Source organism: Marmota marmota, unplaced genomic scaffold, assembly GCF_001458135.2.
Source record: "Marmota marmota marmota unplaced genomic scaffold, marMar, whole genome shotgun sequence".
NCBI lineage: Eukaryota > Metazoa > Chordata > Mammalia > Rodentia > Sciuridae > Marmota > Marmota marmota.
In genome coordinates, this window is record NW_026000283.1 from 1,315,034 (window position 1) to 1,334,447 (window position 19,414).

The 19,414-nt window shown below is 35.8% G+C and overlaps 1 protein-coding gene across 4 annotated transcripts in view; it reads right to left on the reverse strand.

The window, feature by feature from the left end:
- Slc25a14 (solute carrier family 25 member 14) overlaps positions 1 to 19,178 on the reverse strand; it is a 35,201-nt gene extending 16,023 nt beyond the window's left edge. The window contains exons 1-7 of one of the 4 annotated variants that reach the window (XM_048797069.1): positions 19,025 to 19,118; positions 18,657 to 18,894; positions 13,552 to 13,645; positions 11,910 to 12,057; positions 8,902 to 8,996; positions 7,378 to 7,463; positions 1,126 to 1,221 (exon numbers count right to left, since the gene is read on the reverse strand). In XM_048797069.1, the coding sequence (XP_048653026.1) occupies positions 1,126 to 1,221; positions 7,378 to 7,463; positions 8,902 to 8,996; positions 11,910 to 12,057; positions 13,552 to 13,645; positions 18,657 to 18,722 (585 nt within the window). In that variant the 5' untranslated portion in view covers positions 18,723 to 18,894; positions 19,025 to 19,118. Of the gene's footprint in view, positions 1 to 1,125; positions 1,222 to 7,377; positions 7,464 to 8,901; positions 8,997 to 11,909; positions 12,058 to 13,551; positions 13,646 to 18,647; positions 18,895 to 19,024 lie in introns of all 4 variants that reach the window. The other 3 variants (XM_015498486.2, XM_015498485.2, XM_048797068.1) reach the window with 3 other exon arrangements.
- Between the last annotated feature and the right edge of the window lie 236 nt (positions 19,179 to 19,414).

Consider the following 19,414-nt stretch of genomic DNA (forward strand, 5'->3'; position numbering starts at 1 on the left):
ATATAATATATATATATATATATACATATATATATACACACACATACATAAATAAAACTAATATGTTCAAATTCTACCAGTCATTTAGTCCAGGTCATGAGATCATGCATAAGTAGCATTCATAGTTCAATTCTTTCAATGTCTATGTTTGAATTTTTAATAACAAGTAGTTGTGGAAAATATAAAGGAAGAATATTAGCAAAGCTCTCATTTTTATTTAGAAGTCATTAATGGGTTTCCCATACATTCTCTCTGCATAGTCTATAAGTAGTCTTATTTACTATTACAATATCTAGTAATTAACACAGATTAAAAAGTTATAGCAATAATGACAACAAACAGTAAAGAATAGAAGGCTGGGGCTGGGGTTGTGGCTCAGTGGTAGAGTGCTTGCCTAGCATGTGTGAGGCACTGGGTTCAATCCTCAGCACCACATAAAAAAATAAAGTTTAAAAAAAATTTTAAAAAAGAATAGAAAGCTGGAAGATAATATGACAAATTGTTAACAGTTATTATTGCTAGGTGGTGGGACTACCACTGTAATTTTTGTTTTTGCTTTTCTGTATCTTCTCAATATTTTACAGTACATTGTACTTTTTATAAGGTTAAAAAGGTTGTTTTAAGTAACAACTTTTAAACATAAGCACTACAGAGGCCATCATAGACAAAGATTGTGTGTCACTACAAAACTAGTAAAAAATACTTTGAAGAACTAAATTCACTGGGAATTTAAACAAACCAAAAAATAATGCAATACCTTTCCCCATATATACAACCCTCAAACATTAAGCAGAAATAAAGATCACTGATAAATATGGGTCCTTTCATTTGTGATGAGGAGCTTCTTTTTAAAATATATTTTTTAGTTGTAGTTGGATACAATACCTTTATATTTTATTTATTTATTTTTATTTGGTGCTGAGGATCAAACCCAGGGTTCACATGTGCTAGGTGAGCAGTCGACCGCTGAGCCACAACCCCAACCACTCCCCTCACATCCCAGGAGCTTCTTACTTTGTTTGGGGGAGGTTATAATTTACAATTTTATGGCCTTATATAAAAAAGTATTGCTTGCAAATTCTAGGAACTGAGAGTATAGAACAATATCAGGAAAAGAGTACTCACCCTCCACAAACCCCTGGTGCCTTCTTGTTGGTATATATCAATGAAGCTGCCAATCATGCTTCCTTGGAATAAGCTTCCTTGAGCCTGCATTCGAATCTAGAATACAAGATGTGACCATTGTTTTGACAAAGAGAACCAAAATGAGATATTTCACTCATTTAAAATTAAGAAAAAAGTATTTGGGAATTCTCAGAAAGAGCTCTGCTGTTATGATGAAATTAATGAGTTAAATTCCAGCCAAAAAAATACAATTTATGTCAAAGTATATTTCATAAAGATTATTTTCATTAGCCTCATATTCCCCATGGTAAGTCCAACATTTCTGGAATTGGGAGAAAATGTGGGGGAAAAGAACATGCATTCAGTAAGGGTAGACAATAATTTTTAAAATATGGTTGGTTTAGTAAAAAGTTTAAAACAACCTAAATATCCCCAAATAATAACAATAACAGATCAGTTACATAAATTATGTATTCAAGTATAGCCATTTAATGGAATACTATGGAGCCATAACCTTTTCTTGTAGAATAATATCTGTTGATAATGAAAAATGTTAAAATTAATTGCTAATTTAGAAAAAGGATTGCAAAGCAGTATGTATATCATTTTTATTAAAACATGTGAACTTAAAAATATTCATAAACACAGCAAGGAGATTGGACGAACATACGTACCCAAATATTGATAGTGGCTTATATCTGAATGGTGAGGCTACAAGTGAGTATTGTTTTCTCTTTTTTATTTCTTATGCCTTCCATTTCTCTCTACATTGAACATGCATTACTTATATAATTATAAAAAGCAAAAAAGTGTTTTAAAAATATAATTTTAGTCTTAAAAGACCTTAAATTGAATTTTACTTGTAAAAAGCATGATACTATATTCTGCCAAGTGGCATTTGAAAGCTGCAAGAAAGAAAATACAGCATTAAAAAACCATGTAAAAGATTTGGTACAATTTCCCACAGACTCTGCATACATAGAATCATAGTAGTCAGTCACAAAATACATGGCCCAAACGTAGGTCTGATTTTCATGAAGCATGACTCTAGCATTCTAGGTTTCAATAAATGTACTTGCTAAATCATATAATGGTGGCATGCTTTGATGCAGAAAGCCAACTGCCATTAAAAGAGATTTGAAATAAAAACCTAAACCAAATTAAATCAAGATGCAAACTATCACAAAGACAGATCAATACTACCCTATGGGAAGTAGAAGACTTCTTCAAGGAGGTGATTCCTCAGTAGGTTTAGGAGTAGAGTAAGGTAAGTGAATGCAGGTGATGCATACAAAGATGTTCACTATATTACATTTTTCTCTACTTCTGTGCATGTTTAAAATTTTTTATCAAAAATTACATAAAGAGCTGGAGTTATACTTCAGTGTTACAGCACTTGCCTAGCAAGCATGAGGCACTGGGTTTGATCCTCTGCAACACATAAATAAATAAAATAAAGGTATTGTGTCCATTTATAAATAAAAATATTTAAAAATGAAAATTTCTTTTAAAAAAACTAAATAATAAAAAATAAATTAATTAATTTTTAAAAAAGAAAGAAAATAAAATTTAAAAAAAAACTACATAAAGATTTAAGATAAAAATGGAGGCCACAGTTGAGCTTTACCCTGAAGGCCAACCATACTCCACCCAAAACTTAAGTTATCTTGATTTCCCCAAAGCACCATCTATAATCATAAAAAAAAAAACATAAGCTTTACATCCTTATCAGCAGGAATCAGTGAAATGAAATCAATCAATTATAGACAAATCAGCTTAACAGCTCTACTTGCCTTAAAAAGAATGGTAATGTATAACAGCCAATCAAAAAAAAAAGTCAAAATAACTGGGCTCAATGGAACGGGCCTATGATCCTAACAACTTGGAAGGCTAAGGCAGGAGGATTGTAAGTTTAGAGAGACTCCCCGGCAACTTAGTGAGACCTTGTCTCAAAATAAAAAATAAAAAAGGATTAGAGATGTACTCAGTGGTAAAGCACACCTGGGTTAAATCCCCAGTATTAGAATAAAAAAGGTGAAAATACGGTTGGCCCTCCATATGCACAGACTCAACTAACCACTGATCAAAAATATTCAGAAAACAATTGCATCTGTACTGAACATGTATAGATTTTTCTTTTTCTTTTTTTTTAAGAGAGAGAGAGAGAGAAAGAGAGAGAAGTTTTTAATATTTATTTTTTTTAGTTTTCGGCGGACACAACATCTTTGTTTGTATGTGGTGCTGAGGATCAAACCCGGGCCACACGCATGCCAGGTGAGCGCAATACTGCTTGAGCCACATCCCCAGCCCCAAGACTTTTTCCTTGTCATTATTCCTGGAACAATACAGTATCATAACGATTTACATAGCATTTACATTATATTAGACTTATAATTAATCTAGAGTTGATTTAAAATACACAGAAGGATGTGAGGAGGTTAGATGCAAATACTAAACCATTTTATATAACAGACTTGAGCATTCAAGGATTTCAGATAGCCCAGAGGCTTGCGGTCCTGGAATCCCCCTGTGGAAAATTAGAGATGAGTAGACTTCCCCTTTTATGCATCACAAACTGTGCTGTAATTGTTGTATTCTTACCATTTGGTTTAAAGTTTCCTGGATGAAAGTATGTACTCTCTCTTACTGTATATCAATAAACTTTAAAATTTTTTCTAACTTAATCTGATTTTATTTTGACAAAACAAAAAGAAATTGCTTTCCCTTAACTTTCTGTCTCCCCATGGGCTGGAAAACAGATGTGATTATGGCCCACCTTCAACTAAATACATTAAAAAAATACCATAGGACAGGGGTTAGCAAACTTTTTTCTGAAAAGGGCCATACAGTACATAAATTAGGCTTTGTAAGGCCTATGGCCTCTGTCCTGACTAAGCAGTTCTAAAGCAAAAGCAACCATAGACATACAGAAACAAATGGGGTGGCTGTGTTCCAACAAAACTTATTTACACAGACAGTAGTCAGATTTAGCCCACAAACAGTTTGCCAACCATGCTCTAGATGATGGCAATGCAACAAAATTGGATGAACCTGGGTCCTGGATGATTCATTGCACCATAGGACTACCCACCAGCATAAATTATTGTCCTCTAGATGGTTACGTGAGAGAGAAATAAACTCATATGTTATTTGAGGCCATGCATTTTGAATTTCTTTGTTATAGTGAGAGCTAAAGTATTTTTTTATATCTTTATTTTTATGTGGTGCTGAGGATCGAACCCAGGGCCTTGCACAAGCTAGGCAAGCGCTCTACCACTGAGCCACAACCCAGCCCCAGAGAGCTAAAGTCTTAGAAAATGAAAAAGACCAACCAGAGAAAGATTATAGAGGAGAAATGATATAAACTTGCATAGAGAAGAGAAACATTTTAGGTGCATATAGGAAAAATAAGCCTACATATGAAACCAAAATGTATGAAACCTAGGAGAAGAGTCAAAATCAAAGCAGAAATTCCCAGAGAAATTAATCAAAATAGGTTGAGAACTAAAATGGAATGGATGATATAGACTATACTACTTGAACCTGGGGAGTAGTTTCTTTTTGGTATTGGAAGTTAAATCCAGAGGTGCTTTATCACTGAACTGTATTATTCCCAGTCCTTTTTTAATTTTGAGACAGTGTCTCACTAAATTACTGAGGGTCTCATTAAAGTGTTGACCTTGAACTTGTGATCCTCCTGCCTCAGCCTCCCAAGTTACCAGGATTACAGGTATGCACCACTGCACCCAGTTATGTGGAAAGTAGTTTCAAGCAAGAAGCAGAACAGAAAAGAGAAGGTGGTGTCTTAAGGAGGTCAGAGGGTCAGAAAAAAGTACTTTAGGAAAGACTTGAACATATTTATCATTCGAAGGGAGCCAACCAATAAAGATAAGAAAGTGGATAAATGGGCTGGGGATACCGTGTAGTGGTAGAATGCCTGTCTCCCTAACATGCATGAAGCCCTGGGTTCAATCCATAGCACTGCAAAAAAAGAGAGATTAAATGATACAGAATGGTCCTTGATGAAACAGAAGTAAATGTAAAGTCATGGTTTCTAAGCTTGATAGTATATCATAATAACCTGGAGGGCTCGTCATAAACAGACTGCTGGGCCCCATTCCATCCTTTCTGATTCAGTAAGTATGGAGTGGGGCTCAAGAATTTGCATTTCTAAGGCTGGAGTTGTGGCTCAGTGGTAGAGCACTTGCCCAGCATGTGTGAGGCACTGGGTTCCGATTCTCAGCACCCATATAAATAAATCAATACAATAAAGGTCCATCAACATCTAAAAAAATTTTTAAAAAAGAATTTGCATTTCTAATGAGCTCCCAGTAATGCTGATGTTGCACATCTGGAGAACCACATTTTGAGAACATCTATAGTAGAGACAAGGTACAGACAGGTATAAATGTAAATAGATTTATAAGTGATGGGTAGAAAGGCAAGAACAGGTAGAAGGTGAGGCCATAGGAGGTAGAGTTGTCTGCTGAAAGAAAGAGGAATGATGAAATAAAAGTAAGGCGTGAAGATTTAAAATGCCCTTGAAGACCGGAAAAAGAACTGTCCCAGAATAAATGAAAGGACTGAACATTTCAATCATGTTATAAATCACATAGGTAAGGTCACAATCTAAAATTGTGACTTCACCCCAGACAGTAGTCAGATTTAGCCCACAAACAATACTGGTAATACTCAGTCCTATCAAAGTATAAGAAAGGAAAATGCAGACTGCAGCATTGGTCAACAGTTGTAATTTTGCAAGAGAGATCAGAGGAATAGGAAATTGAAGCAAATCACTTAGGTGATTAAGTCTAAGATCCAGATGGATAAGAAAGGTAGTTTCAGGGAGTTAAGTATACTTTTCTTGAAAAGCACATTCTTACAAGTATATTATAAATATTCTAGAATTCTAGGATATAGTCAATTCTTTTCATACTTTTTCTATAAATCTTAGGTGATATAAACATTTTAAAGCTAAATTAGTCTCATTTTAAAGAAGAAAAATGATTTCATATCTTTCTGCCAACTACTAGTGGTTTCTTTCATGTGTGCTATTTTACAAGTTACCCTCTCAGCTCAAATTCTCTGAATTGCAATAATTTGTACTTGTGGATTCGCCAATGCTGAAATAAATAAAGCATGTGTCTTTTTACTTTTTTCTCACATTCCCCCTAAAATAATTTCTTAAAACTTGAAATTCTCACTGGACACACACTGGTAATTCCAGCTACTTGGGAAGCTGAGGCAGAAGGATCACAAGTTCAAGGTCAGCCTGGGCAACTAAGCAAGACTTTATCTCAAAAGTAAAAAGAAAAAAAAGACCAGGGATATAGCTCAGTGGTACAGCCCTTGAGTTCAATTCCCAGCATCAAAAACAAAAACTTGGGATCCTGTTACATATTTCAATCATATATTTAGTGCTTTAATCATAAATTTAAATAAATTAATAAACAGAAAATATTTACCATTTTGAGCTTTAGATTGATATTAAAATGTTTCTTTATATGATGTGATAAAATCCAATTATATTCTTAACAAATTAGTACCACTAAACCATAATAGCATTGTGGTTCCAAATTCAGTATATCCCAAAACAGGCCAAAATATAGCATTTTTAAAAGTCAAATCTCACCCTTAAGAGAAATACAGATAAGACAGGGAAAGACAGAAACAGATAACCTACATAGTTATTAAAAGAGGCTTCTCTAAAAAACTGTTATCTCAATTCATCCCTTTGTTTGATATCTCAGGTTACACCACAGATCAACACACCATATGAAGATTTGGAATGGGTAAGGAGGGATATGCCTTTCTTTTGTAAAATGGGAAAAGTGCTATTAGAAATGCAGATTCATTCTCAGACCAGTTTTAGGAAAGAATACAAATGGAAGTAAGAGATCTGGATATTGATTTCTTTAAAACTACACAGTCCTTGAAAATATCCTAGAGGGGGTTGTATGTCCCTGTTTAAAGACCAATGGGTAATGCATATCATAATAAATAGACTACTATTTATTGAGCATCTGCTACCAAGTACAATTTCAGGCAGTTGACATATGTTATATTGAATTCTTAACAATGCCTAACCACTGCAGTATCTTCATTTTACAAATGAGGAAACTGAGTGAGGTTTAATGCAATTAGGTGATTATCCAACGTTTTACAGCTAGCAATGGACAGAGTGGGAATATGGACCCAAATTTGTCTTAAGCTTGTACTCTTTTCAAAGCATACTGCAGACATCTCTCTTACCTTTAGAACATCGGTGGGATTGGCTATAGTGGAAGATATCACTCCTGACACCACCCCACAGATCATATTAATTAGAAGAGTTTCATCTGTAAAAAGGATTTTAAAAAGGGTCTGCTTTTATTAGGCACTAAGTTCTGAAAAGAGAATACTGAGCTATCAGAGGAAGAGAATCTTAGAGAAATGACTTTAGAAACGAACTACAAAGTTTATGAAAATAAAGAAACTCAAATATTTCTAGATCCCAAATCAGTACCAAACATAAAATTATAAAATATAAATCATTATTTCTACAAAAAAAATCAGTATTTCTAAAAGGACACTGAAACATGCCCTACCTATTCTTCTACATAATTATCATAACCCATATGAATTTAGAATGTGGTTTTTTCCCCTTCAATCATTTCAAATTAAAGTATATGTTTTCTAAGTCTTCTTATGGACAGTCATCAATGCAAAACATTCAGGAAATGATTGTAAAAAGATAAAATCTTACATGTAGTAGAGAAAAAGTTATCTAAACATTGATTTGGACTGGTCTTAAATCACTACAAGCTTCTATTTGTCTACAGAAAGGTTCTGTAGTCAAATGTAAAAAAATAATTTATATATTTACTCATTTTATTTTAATTTTTATAGTGCTGGGAATCAAACCCAGGGCCTCATGCATGCTAGACAAGCACTGTACTACTGACCTATACCCCTAGTCCCAAAAGCAATAATTCAGAATTAAATTTCTTAACTGAAAAAAGGAATAGAAACCACAGAACATCATTCTACAGCAAAAAATACTTCTTCATCCCTCCTTCCCACCATGAAGAGCCTACGACTAGAAACTAAGTAAACCCAAGTGAAGTATCTATGAAAGGAAATTATTTTAGGAAGAGGTGGAAGGAAATCCTTCAGGATCCCCCAAAGAGGAGGTTCCAAAAAAAGTTGGTTTAGGACAAAAAAGTGATTCAAAGGACATTACTAACCGAAAGTCTCTCCAGCTGTTCCCAACCATCCAACTGCCCCTGGCCTGTGGTAAAATAACCATTTAGTACATATCAGGCTGGAAATGATGCAGCAGCAAATAGAGAGACATACAATAATTCTGAATGTGAGTAAGGTGGCCATAAGTACATCACAATCTAGAAAACAATAGCCTTAAATTTAACTAGCAAAAGCTTATCAAAATTGTCACCTTGAAATGCCTTATGAAATCCTCTTATTGATGAGGATAGCATCAATATCTGGACATAATTGTTCCATGCTTCCTCAGAGATGACCAGAATTTTTATTATTATTATTATTATTATTATTATTATTATTATTATTATTATTTTAAAAGGACAAATTTGAATGGCTGGTCCCTCTAACACATATATCACCTTTGCAAGGATTTATCCCAAATCAATACAAGCTCATTTGTCCTTGAAGTGATAGTTCTCCGTTCTGAGGCATCATGTGATGAACATTTCACACTAATCATGATTTCAATAATCCCTCTGAGGATCACCTCAAAAGAGAGTTGAGTATACTGACCTTCTAAACGTTCTACAAATAATCGCTTCAAGCTTTGGTAAATCCCGATTTTAATGGTGCCATATGATGCCTGTCTTAGTAATGCAGGAGCAATCCTTCCCAAAACAAAGAAAAGATAATTTTACTCAACATGCATTTGCAGATTATACATATCAGCCAACTCATTTCTGTTACCCATCTCATTTCAACTCAAAACAACAGAATATGTATTTTTTCAAGCACCCATGAGACATTGACCAAGGCAGTAAACATTCTAGATCATATAACAAACACCAACAAATTTAAAAAACTAAAATCATATAAAGTGTATTCTGACAATAATAGAATCAAACTAGAAATCATTAAGGAAATATTCAAACACTTGGAAATTAAACAACACACTTCTAAATAATCTATTGGTTAGAGAAAGTCTCAAAGGAAATTTTAAAAACAGATCTGACTGAAAATCAAAATTCAATCTATTAAAATATATGGGAGGCAGCCCAAAGTATTACTGAGGGAAATTTATAACACAAAATACTTACATCAGAAAGCAGGGAAAGTCTCAAATCAATAATTTAAGTTTCTACCTCAAGAAACTAAAAATGGAAGAAGAAAATTAACCTAACACTAGCAGAATGAAGAAAATTTTAAAAAAACCATAAATCATTGAAATTGAAAATACAGCTGGGCATAGTGGCATACACTTATAATCCCAGTGGCTCGGGAGTCTGAGTCAAGAAGATCACAAGTCTGAAGCCAGCCTCAGAAACCTATCAAGGCCTGAAACAACTTAGCGAGACCCTGTCTCAAGAATAAAAACATAAAATAGAATAAAAAGGGCCAGGGATATAGCTCAGTCTTTAAACACTCTGGGCTTAATCCCTTGGGAGAAAGAAAGGAAGGTGGGGAGCAGGAGGGAAAGAAAGAAAAAGGAGAGAGAGAGAAAGAAAGAGAGGCAGAGAGAAGAATGAAAACAGAAAAATCAATGAAATAAAAAGTTGGCTCTTTGAAAAAATACATAAAATTAATAAATTTGTAGCAGAAAGATATAGAAGATACAAATCCCCAATATCAGGAATAAAATGGAATAGTTCTATAAATCCTGCAACCATTCCAAAGATAACTTCACGCTCATAAATTCAACAACTTAGAAGAAATGGATTAATTCTTTGAAAACCACAAATTGCCAAAGCTTAATTAAGATAAAATTGAAATCTGAGTAAGTATTATAACCATTTCAATGGACTAAATGTTTGTATCATCCCTCCAACAAAAGGCACATGTTAAAATCCTAAACTCAACATGGTAGTATGAGGAAACAGGACCTTTGGGAAGTAATTAGGTCACAAGAATGAAGCAATGGGATTATTGCCCTTATAAAAAGGACCCCAGAGAGCACTAGCTCTTTATGTCAAATGAAGATACAAGAAGTTGGCAGCCTAGAAGAGAGAATTCACCAGAACTCAACCTCAAGAACTATGGAAAAAATTTTCTGTTGTTTATAATCTATGGTACCTTGTTATAACAGGCCAAACTAAGACCACATTAAAGAATTTGAATCCATAACTTAAAAGTTCCCAAAAGAAGAAATCTCCAGGACCAGATAATTTTACCAGGGAATTCTACCAAACATTTAAAGAATTAACACCAATCTTACACAATCTCTTCCAGAAAATAGAAAAGGGAATGCTTGTCAACTCCTTTTGGTTAGTATTACCCTAATACCAAAACCAGTCAAAAATGTACAGAAAATAAAAACTACAGACCAATATCTCTCATGAACTCAGATGCAAAAATCTTTAAGAAAACATTAGAAAACAATCCAGAAATGTACAAAAAGAATTATATACTATTATCCACTATAAAGATTTTTTAAAATCCACCTATACTTCCTAATACTTGCAGATACATCTTTAATCTTATCAACAAGGAGGTACTAAAACCAAAATCTCAGCCTATTTAAGTTCTGCTCATAAACTGGAGACATTTTCACTTATACCTCCTTTGAGATTCTCCAAATTGTAGAACTGCACTTTAGGAGGTATAAATAGCAACAGCTTAAATGGTTAGGAATAAAAAATTATGACTAAATATGCATATTTCTGGTTTTATTGCTTGTTATCAGAAAAAATCTTGTGATTATCCATGCTGAGAAAGAACAAGTTAAAACAGATGATCCATGAATCACCTGCTTCAGAAGAATGACTTGATTTTTTTTTCTCCAAGAAAATTATTTTTAAGATAAAGCTAACATAGGTTAATAATAAAACTAATTTCCATTCTGAGCAATAAACTGATAGCCTAAATTTAGAATGGCCTAGGATACTGTTTAGCAGATAAGCTACAAAGTGGCCAAAAACAAAATCTCAAACTGATGGCTAATCAAAAGGTGACCAAAAGAGATAAGTCTCCCTCTCTCATTCTGCATTTTTGTTTAAGCTACCAGAATAATATTTTCTTAAAAAGGAAAATTTTAAAGAAAGTCAGCATTTGCCAACTCAGGAAAAGTATCACAAGAATATTTGTGGTTAATTGGTGCTGCTATTAATAACAGCTATGGATGAGTCTCAAGAAACCAGGAGAAAGCCTATCTGCAATTATATGTCCATTTTAACATATATTGCTTACAGCTGGAAAAACACAAACTCCAAAGCTCACATCTTAAAGCAGATGAGATATAAACAGGCCCATCAACACAGAATTACAAGTTGAATGGTGAATACAAAGGGCACAAACTTCTATAGAGTTGAAATACTTGGCCTGTTTATTTATTTGTTTCTTTGCTTATGGCACCAGGAATTGTGCCCAGAGGGGCTTGACCACTGAGCCATATCCCAGCCCTTTTTAAATTTTTTTTTTATTTTGAGACAGGGTCTTGCTAAGTTGCTGAGACTGGCTTTGAATGTGTGATGCTCCTGCTTTAGCCTCCCAAGCCACTGGGATTAGAGACATGTGCCATCACATCCAGCCTTGGCCTCTTTAAAAAGCATTTCTGCTCATGATGTAAGGAAGGAATCCAGCCTTACCCTGAATACAGAGCCAATACACCTTCTTCTTTATAGATTCGGAACAGGGCATGAAACATCCCTCTATATTTTATCTCTTTGAAACGGACATCGATGCTTTGGCCTTGGACTTGAAGTCGTGTTTTGGTAAGGTCCACAGGGAAAGTTCCTACAAAGGAACACACTCACTTATAAGTGTCTCCAAGGAGTCACAGTTAAGTTTTGGCTAAATATAAGGCAATGACAATATCTGAAACATAAGACAGAGTTTTTTTGTAATACATACAAGGGCTGGGTGTATAGCTCAGTGGTACAGCACTTGCCTAGCATGCACAAGGCCCTTAGTTCCATCCCCAGCACTGTAAAATAATAGTAATAGCAACAACAACATACAAAAGATCTCTATTAGAATGCCATTGGCAGAGGACAAGAGTTGTATGTGGTAAAGTGAAATGTACTATATTATATCTATGCAACACAATTTGACACATAGTACATTTGACACTGTAAAAAATAACTGTTGCTTTAATTTCATCTGTACCATGCATATGCCACTTATCAGTCTCTTTTTCCCACCCCCTCCCACTTCAAGTCTCTCTAGCTTTCCCTCATATTATCTCAAATTTTTACAAACACAGGAAAGCATGGTCTTACTACTTCGGGTGCTCTTATAAACAACTACAAATTTTTGTTAGTTTTTTCTTTTATATGGTTATAAGAAATAAACAGCTCCTCAATATTATAAAAGATAATGGTAAAGTCCTATTATGTTCTACTCATCCTGGTTTCTTAGGTAATTCTGAACTGATACCAGCAGAGGACTTAGGGGAGAAATTTCTTCAACCAAACCTCTTTTTTTAATGTCACATTATATTGACAAAATACATTTTCAAGGAATATTTAAAGATCTAAATCTAACAAGGTGATTATGTAATTCTGTTCACTTTTGACTTGGACATCACAGCATCTACTAAGAAAGCCAGCAAGGACTGGTAGACCATAGTCACTTATGAATGGTAGAGGAAAGGGGAAATATGGAAGATTAAAAATCACAGTCTAGACTGGGCATGGTGGCACATCCTTTTAATCCCAGCTACTCTGGAGGCTGAAGCATGAGAATCGCAAGTTCAAGACCAGCCATGGAAACTTGCGAGACCCTAAAAAAGACTGGGGATGCAGCTTAGTAGTCAAGTGTCCCTGGGTTCAATCCAAAAGAAAGACAGAAAGAAAAAAAGAAAAATTAAAACCTAAAAATATTTCAAAACTAAAATTAAACAGAGAAGAATATTTTTCAATCTTGTTCATTTTCTTCTCAAATAGAATACCAGTTTGAAAGAAAAGCTAGGGTACTTGTTGCAGAAACACCTATCACATCCAACTCCTTCTATATGTTCATATATATTATTTAAGCCTAGAAAATTAGCAAAACATTAAACTATCAAAAAAGCTTCCCAAAGTTTGAGTTTTCTTAACTTCATTTGCCATACCATTAGTAGTACTTCCTCAGAAATATTTCTTGAGGGCTTTGAGACAACAATTTTTAAAACAAAGAGGGAAAGCTTTTTATTTTCTCTCTAGTTTTTACCAGAAAAATAAATAACTGACACCATATACCACTATCTACAGCATAAAATGCAAACTTGTCATTTTTTCACATTCTTACCAAACTCAGCAACAATAGAGGCAAGGCCGCCATATACAAAGGGTTTCCAATTCAGACCAGACATCTCATGGCTTACAGTGGCACTTTTCTGGTGCTAAAAATAAAGACAAATCAGAACAAGGCACAAAAGTGAGGAGTACTTGTTAGCATTTGATCATGTGTATTAGATCAACAAAACTGTCAGATAAAACTATTGTAAAGGGAAAACCCCACCAAGTAAATGACACTAAATGGCAGATCTTATTTTATGTGCTGGATAATCATGAATTTGTTCTTTATTGGGATAGGTGTGTAATTCACTCAAATATCAACCTATGTCCTCATTCTCTCTACTTTCTTTAGTGTAATTATTCATCCCCACCCAAAGAGAGACTTTAGTCCATCCAGCATACCCAACTTAGACATTCAACTAAACAATTAACAAGTGAAGGAAACTAGAATTCAAATTATATAGGCTGAGGCATCTCATAAAAGCAGTTCATGGTATTTAGTTAGCTTGATTCAGGTACAAAGCACGGGCTCACTACCCTCTCATGTTCTCAGTCCTTTCATCTCTCCACTAAACTTTAGGGTCTGAGTTTGTCCAAGAGATACTTCTAGCTACATATAACTAGCTTCCCTGACTAGGACCAGGCTGAGCTAAGCCTCTTCATCTTCCTTCTGGCTCCCAGAGGAATGACAGCAATACAGCTCACTCTCTCTCTCTTCTGACATTGAACATATATCCTTCTAGTGGGCCTACTCTTTCCCTCCCCCCTGGCCTTTTAAAACATTCGTACAAACTCTGTTCTTTTATACTCTAGTTCTTTAATAATATGTTCTTTTTCTAGCCCCCCTCTTTCTCCATCCCACCTGTCAGACCTGTCATCTTCAATCTTTTCAGCTTTCTTTTCTATTTGTGCCATTCTCAGCTCCTCTCTCTTGGATTTGATTTTTTCCCCAGCTCTGGCATCTAGACCAGTAGTGTTCAAATTTTAGCATGTACCAGAATCATCTAGAAAGTGTATTAAAACATGGACCGCTGGGCCTCTCCCCGACAGTTTCTGTTTGGTGGTCTGGGTCTGGCCATGAGAATTTGCAAGCTCCCAAATAATGCTAACGTTTCTACACCTAAGAAGTACTGCTCTGGATATCACCTGCAAAGTTCTGGTTTAGCTCACAGTAATATCTTTCTTAGCTGTGACTCTCAGATTTCCTTTAAATACTTGTTTTTCAGAGCTATATAGTGTGTATACTTCTGAATTTCAAAAGCAGCTTCAAGTGGTTTACAGTCAGGAAGAAAGACTCTAAAATCAGGTTACCTAAAATCCTGACTCCACCACTATTTCTGTGACTTTGAGTAGATTATTCAACCTTTCTGTGCCTCCATCTTCCAAACTATAAAATGTGAATAATAAAAACTATATCATAAGGTTGTTGTGAAAATTATATATGTTACAAACCTAGAAAAGTACCTGGCACATAGCTCAATAACTATTAGCTAATTATTATCATTATTATATATGTATCCAATTTTACATTTTAACAGATAATAGTTGCTGGCCACCCCCATCCAATGCCAATCTAGGGTTAGCACCTTTGAGTCACCGTCCCTTTTTAGAGGAGATAAGGTTTTGCTTTCTTTCCACATAAGAAATTCTTTGTAACTAAGCAAAGAATAATTTTCCAGGTAAGATAGCAAACATACAGATGAATGTTTTAGTTACAGTCCACAAAAATTATGGAAACTTCAAGCATACCACATAGAGTCTAGAGTAGATAACCCTATTAGAGGAAAGTTATTGAAAGGAATTCTAATGAGCAAAGTAGGGTTAGATGTTTGAAATATCAGCTGCAGTTTGAAATAAATCTTAAATACTAAGCACTACCATATCAACATTTTTATCTATGCCTGCATTTTAAGATTAGAATTGATAGTAAAACATGACATATATGGTCTCAGTTTGTGGGGAAAAAATTCACTATTGACCAATTTAGAGAGTCCCAAGAATAGTCTTAAATGTTTCAGACAGCTGCTATGCTTCTTCCCAAAACCATCTTTACAATTTCTTTTAACTCTTCTTATTATAGAAAAAGCCTCTCTCAGAACTTTACTACCTGCTATCCATCCTTTTAATAAGGTAGGAGCAGAGCCATAGAATGAACCAAATCTTAAGCCAGTTAGCCCAGGAGTTCCCTAGTTTTCACAAATAAGGGTATCTAGGGGTTTTTTCCTGCCAAATTTATTTAACCTCAAAGACTATTATTAAACAGATCATATTCTTCTTACTCCTGGAACATTAAAAATATCACCTTTCTTGTACAAAATATTAATTGGTAGTTGATATTGTTTAGTGTCTTTATGTGGCAAAATAAGCTTGACTGCCCTGTATTTATGGCCTCTCCCCATGCTTAGATTTAAATTTTATTGGTTCATGAAATCCAAGTGTGGCCAGTTCCTACACTGCCTCTACCAGCACCTCCCAATCCATATATGACAGTAAAACCTCTTTGACTCCCATGCTATCTTATGAAGAAATACAGTAACATCTTTGATTAGATCTGATTTTAGACAGTATTTCCTCATAGTAGGACAAAAGTTTTTCTTTCTCAAATTATTTTCACTGAGTCTTTGGAGGCAATATTGAACAAATGTATTCTTTTTTCCTGGGGGAATCCTTCAAATACTTAAAGATAACAATCATGTTCTCCTGTATCTTATCTTTCTCAAGCTAAATATTCCTGATCATTTTCTTAATTCTGTATATTATACTTTAATTACGATAGTTGAAAATTTAAGTTGCTTTTTAGGGAGCCCTATCACACTATGGAAATCATTAACTGTCAGCTGATACCTCTGAGTCTTTTCACATAAGGCTGTATATATGGACACATGTTATGTCACACCTATCCTACAAATACTTGTTGAAACTTCATTTATATCTTAAATCCAGGCATAAAAATAATGAGTAGCATTGGGTTTATCTTCTAGTTGCCCCATGTTATTTCTTCTCTTAACTAGGTAAGATCATGAAGGCAGATACCATACCTCATGGCACTTTTTATAACTCTCAGAAGAGCTTGTGCAGAATTTGATATAAACCCAGTTGTTTTCTCAGTGTGACATCATTTAGCTATATATGCAGCCTATATATAAAAGATTACAGCCAGGCACAATGGCACATGTCTATAATCCCAGAGGCTTGGGAGACTGAGGCAGGAGGATCACAAATTTAAAGTTGGCCTCAGCAACTGAGAGAGGCCCTTAGCAACTTATTAAGACCCTGTCTCAAAATAAAAAATAAAAAAAGGGCTGGGGAGGGCTGAGGTTGTAGCTCAGTGGTAGGGTGCTTGCTTCACATGCGTGAGGCCCTGGGTTTGATCCTCAGCACCACATAAAAATAAATAAATAAACAAACAAAAAGATATTGGGTCCATCAAAAAAAAAATCTCGTTTAAAAAAAGGGGGGGTGAGGCTCAGTGGGTAAGCATCCCTGGGTTGAATCCTTGCTACCAAAAAAAAAAAAAAAAAAAATTACAGGGGAAAACAGAGAGGTAACTTCTGCACCTGGCCAATGCTACACACCCTGTACATGATGCTGCCCTAATCACCGAATATTTTCTACAGAAAAATCTTCTTCCCTTTCTTTTCTTGTAGAGAATTACTTGTGTAAAATATACCCCAAATCCTCTTAAATTATTTTGACAGATGAGGCTAACCCCAGATATGTGTAAAAAGACAGAAGTCATATCTTAATTAAAATAGAAACATAATACTCTAAATATTTTATTATATAAAGAAGCCAATGAAAATTGTGTTTAAATCTGCATATATGTACTATAAAGATCTAAGGAAAATCTGATAACCTAACAAGTACCAATAAACATGTCCCAGAATACTAGTTACATAGCCCTACGATACTCCAAAGATCTGATCAGGAAACTCTGGGTGACTTTCCTGCTTTTTCCTTTAAGAAAAAGAAGATAATGGAGAATCTAAGACTGAGAAGGTAACAATGGGAAGCCAACATATATTTTTTGAAGTCATACTAAGTGCTCAAACCTATAATGTGCTAAGGGTATAATCATCACATTTTTTATAAAAGAAATTTGTTCTAACACCAAGGCAATATTTACCACTTAATATATCTTTCTTGAATAATCAAGGAGATGGGGCAGGGATAAAAGTTGTATTAAATAGAGTACTTGCCTTTTAAGAGCTTAGAATGTGGTAGGAAAAAAAACTTGATTAGAGAAAAATTAAGTGCTACACTATGTAGTACAATCTTATAAAAGCAAGAGGAACATGGAAAAGGAGACAATCCACACAGTTTAAATAATTTGAAAAAGCTTATGGAGGTGACAGAACTTAAGTTGGGCCTTGACAGAGTGCAGGTTGAATCCGGATAGGGGCAGATAAGGGAAAGGGTGGGAGAGGGGACAAGATGAACAGAGACACACATGTGGGGAAAAAAAACATAGCATGTGGAGGTAGACATCAATATGGTTTGTTCTGAGAAGGAAATGAAAGTTCCATCTGGAATAAAGAATTCACTTGTTGGCTGAAACAAGTGGAAGGAGCAGGTTGTATTTAAAGGCTTAAAAACCAAGGTGTGGAGAGGACAATTAAATTTTTTTAACAGGAAAGCGACTTGAGAAAAACCCATATTTTTAGTAAACCTACTAGGGTTGCAGCAAGCACAGTGGATTACAAACAGCAGAGGCAGGGAGACTGTCTTAGGATGGTGTGAAGTAAAGAAGAGAAAGATGCTTACAGGCAGTGAGCTTAGAGATAAAGTTCTGAAATGGGGACAAAAGGTACTTAATGGTGTACGGAATGAAGATGAAGGAAGAGTTCACAACCACTCTAGCCTGAGGAGCGGAAGGTGGGGGGGAGAGTCAAAGAATCACCAACAGAAAACTATAAATTTCCCTGATGTTACCGAGTCTAAGATATTAATTCATGTTGACAAGCTGTCATCCCAATCAAGTAACTGAACTGCATTTTAATAGATGCCTTCAATGCCTTGACCTCAGGAGTGGCAGGAGGTAGAAACTGAAGGGGACCATCTTTCAACAGCATCCCTCACACTAATACAATGGAGGTGTTTGCTTACTCCGCTTACAATCACGGCCGCCGTTGCAAACTTCACCCTTAGAAAAATTAGGATTATTCCAGGAAAGATACCCATTCACCCTCTGGGTAGCAGGATCTTGCCAGTTCCTCAGCTGTCAGAGCGAGTTCGTGGAGAGAAGGGAGGCGCCTGAAGGAGGCGGCCTCCCAGGGGGGTCGAGGAAGCAGGGTTCAATCCAAGAAGTAAAACCACCGATGCCAGAAGAGTGAAAGACAGGGAAGGGACTCGGCTGAGGGGAGAGAGAGACCAAAGGACCGTTAAGCCCCTCCCAGGCCGGGAACCAGGCCAGCCCGGCCCCGCGCGGCCTGGCGCGGCCCAGCCCCGCTCCCCAGCCTGGAAGTCCAGGAGCTCCCCCTCACCTGCTCCGGCTTATCAGACGACTGGGAAGCCGAGGCTCCCACAGTCAGAAACGCCACTGCAACGCCAACCCGGAAGCATTGACACCGACGGAAGTAACCAAGGCGTTGCCTCGGCAACGGTGGCGCAGCCATTCCAACTCCGCCTCCTCCAAGCCTAAAAAAGAAGGCGCGAAATAAGAGGCCGAAGCAGTAGCGATCAAGAGGCGGCAGTAGTCGGGAAGGATGCGAGAACAAAGGGCCAGAGGGGACAGCGAGACTTTCAGGAAATATAGGGGAAGGGAGCTAGGGCGTGAGAATTCGGTGGCTTCTGAAGTTGACGTGCATGCCAGCGGAGCAGAAGCATCACCCTGTGACAGCGTTACCCACCCTGCTGTTACAAGGAGGTTGAAG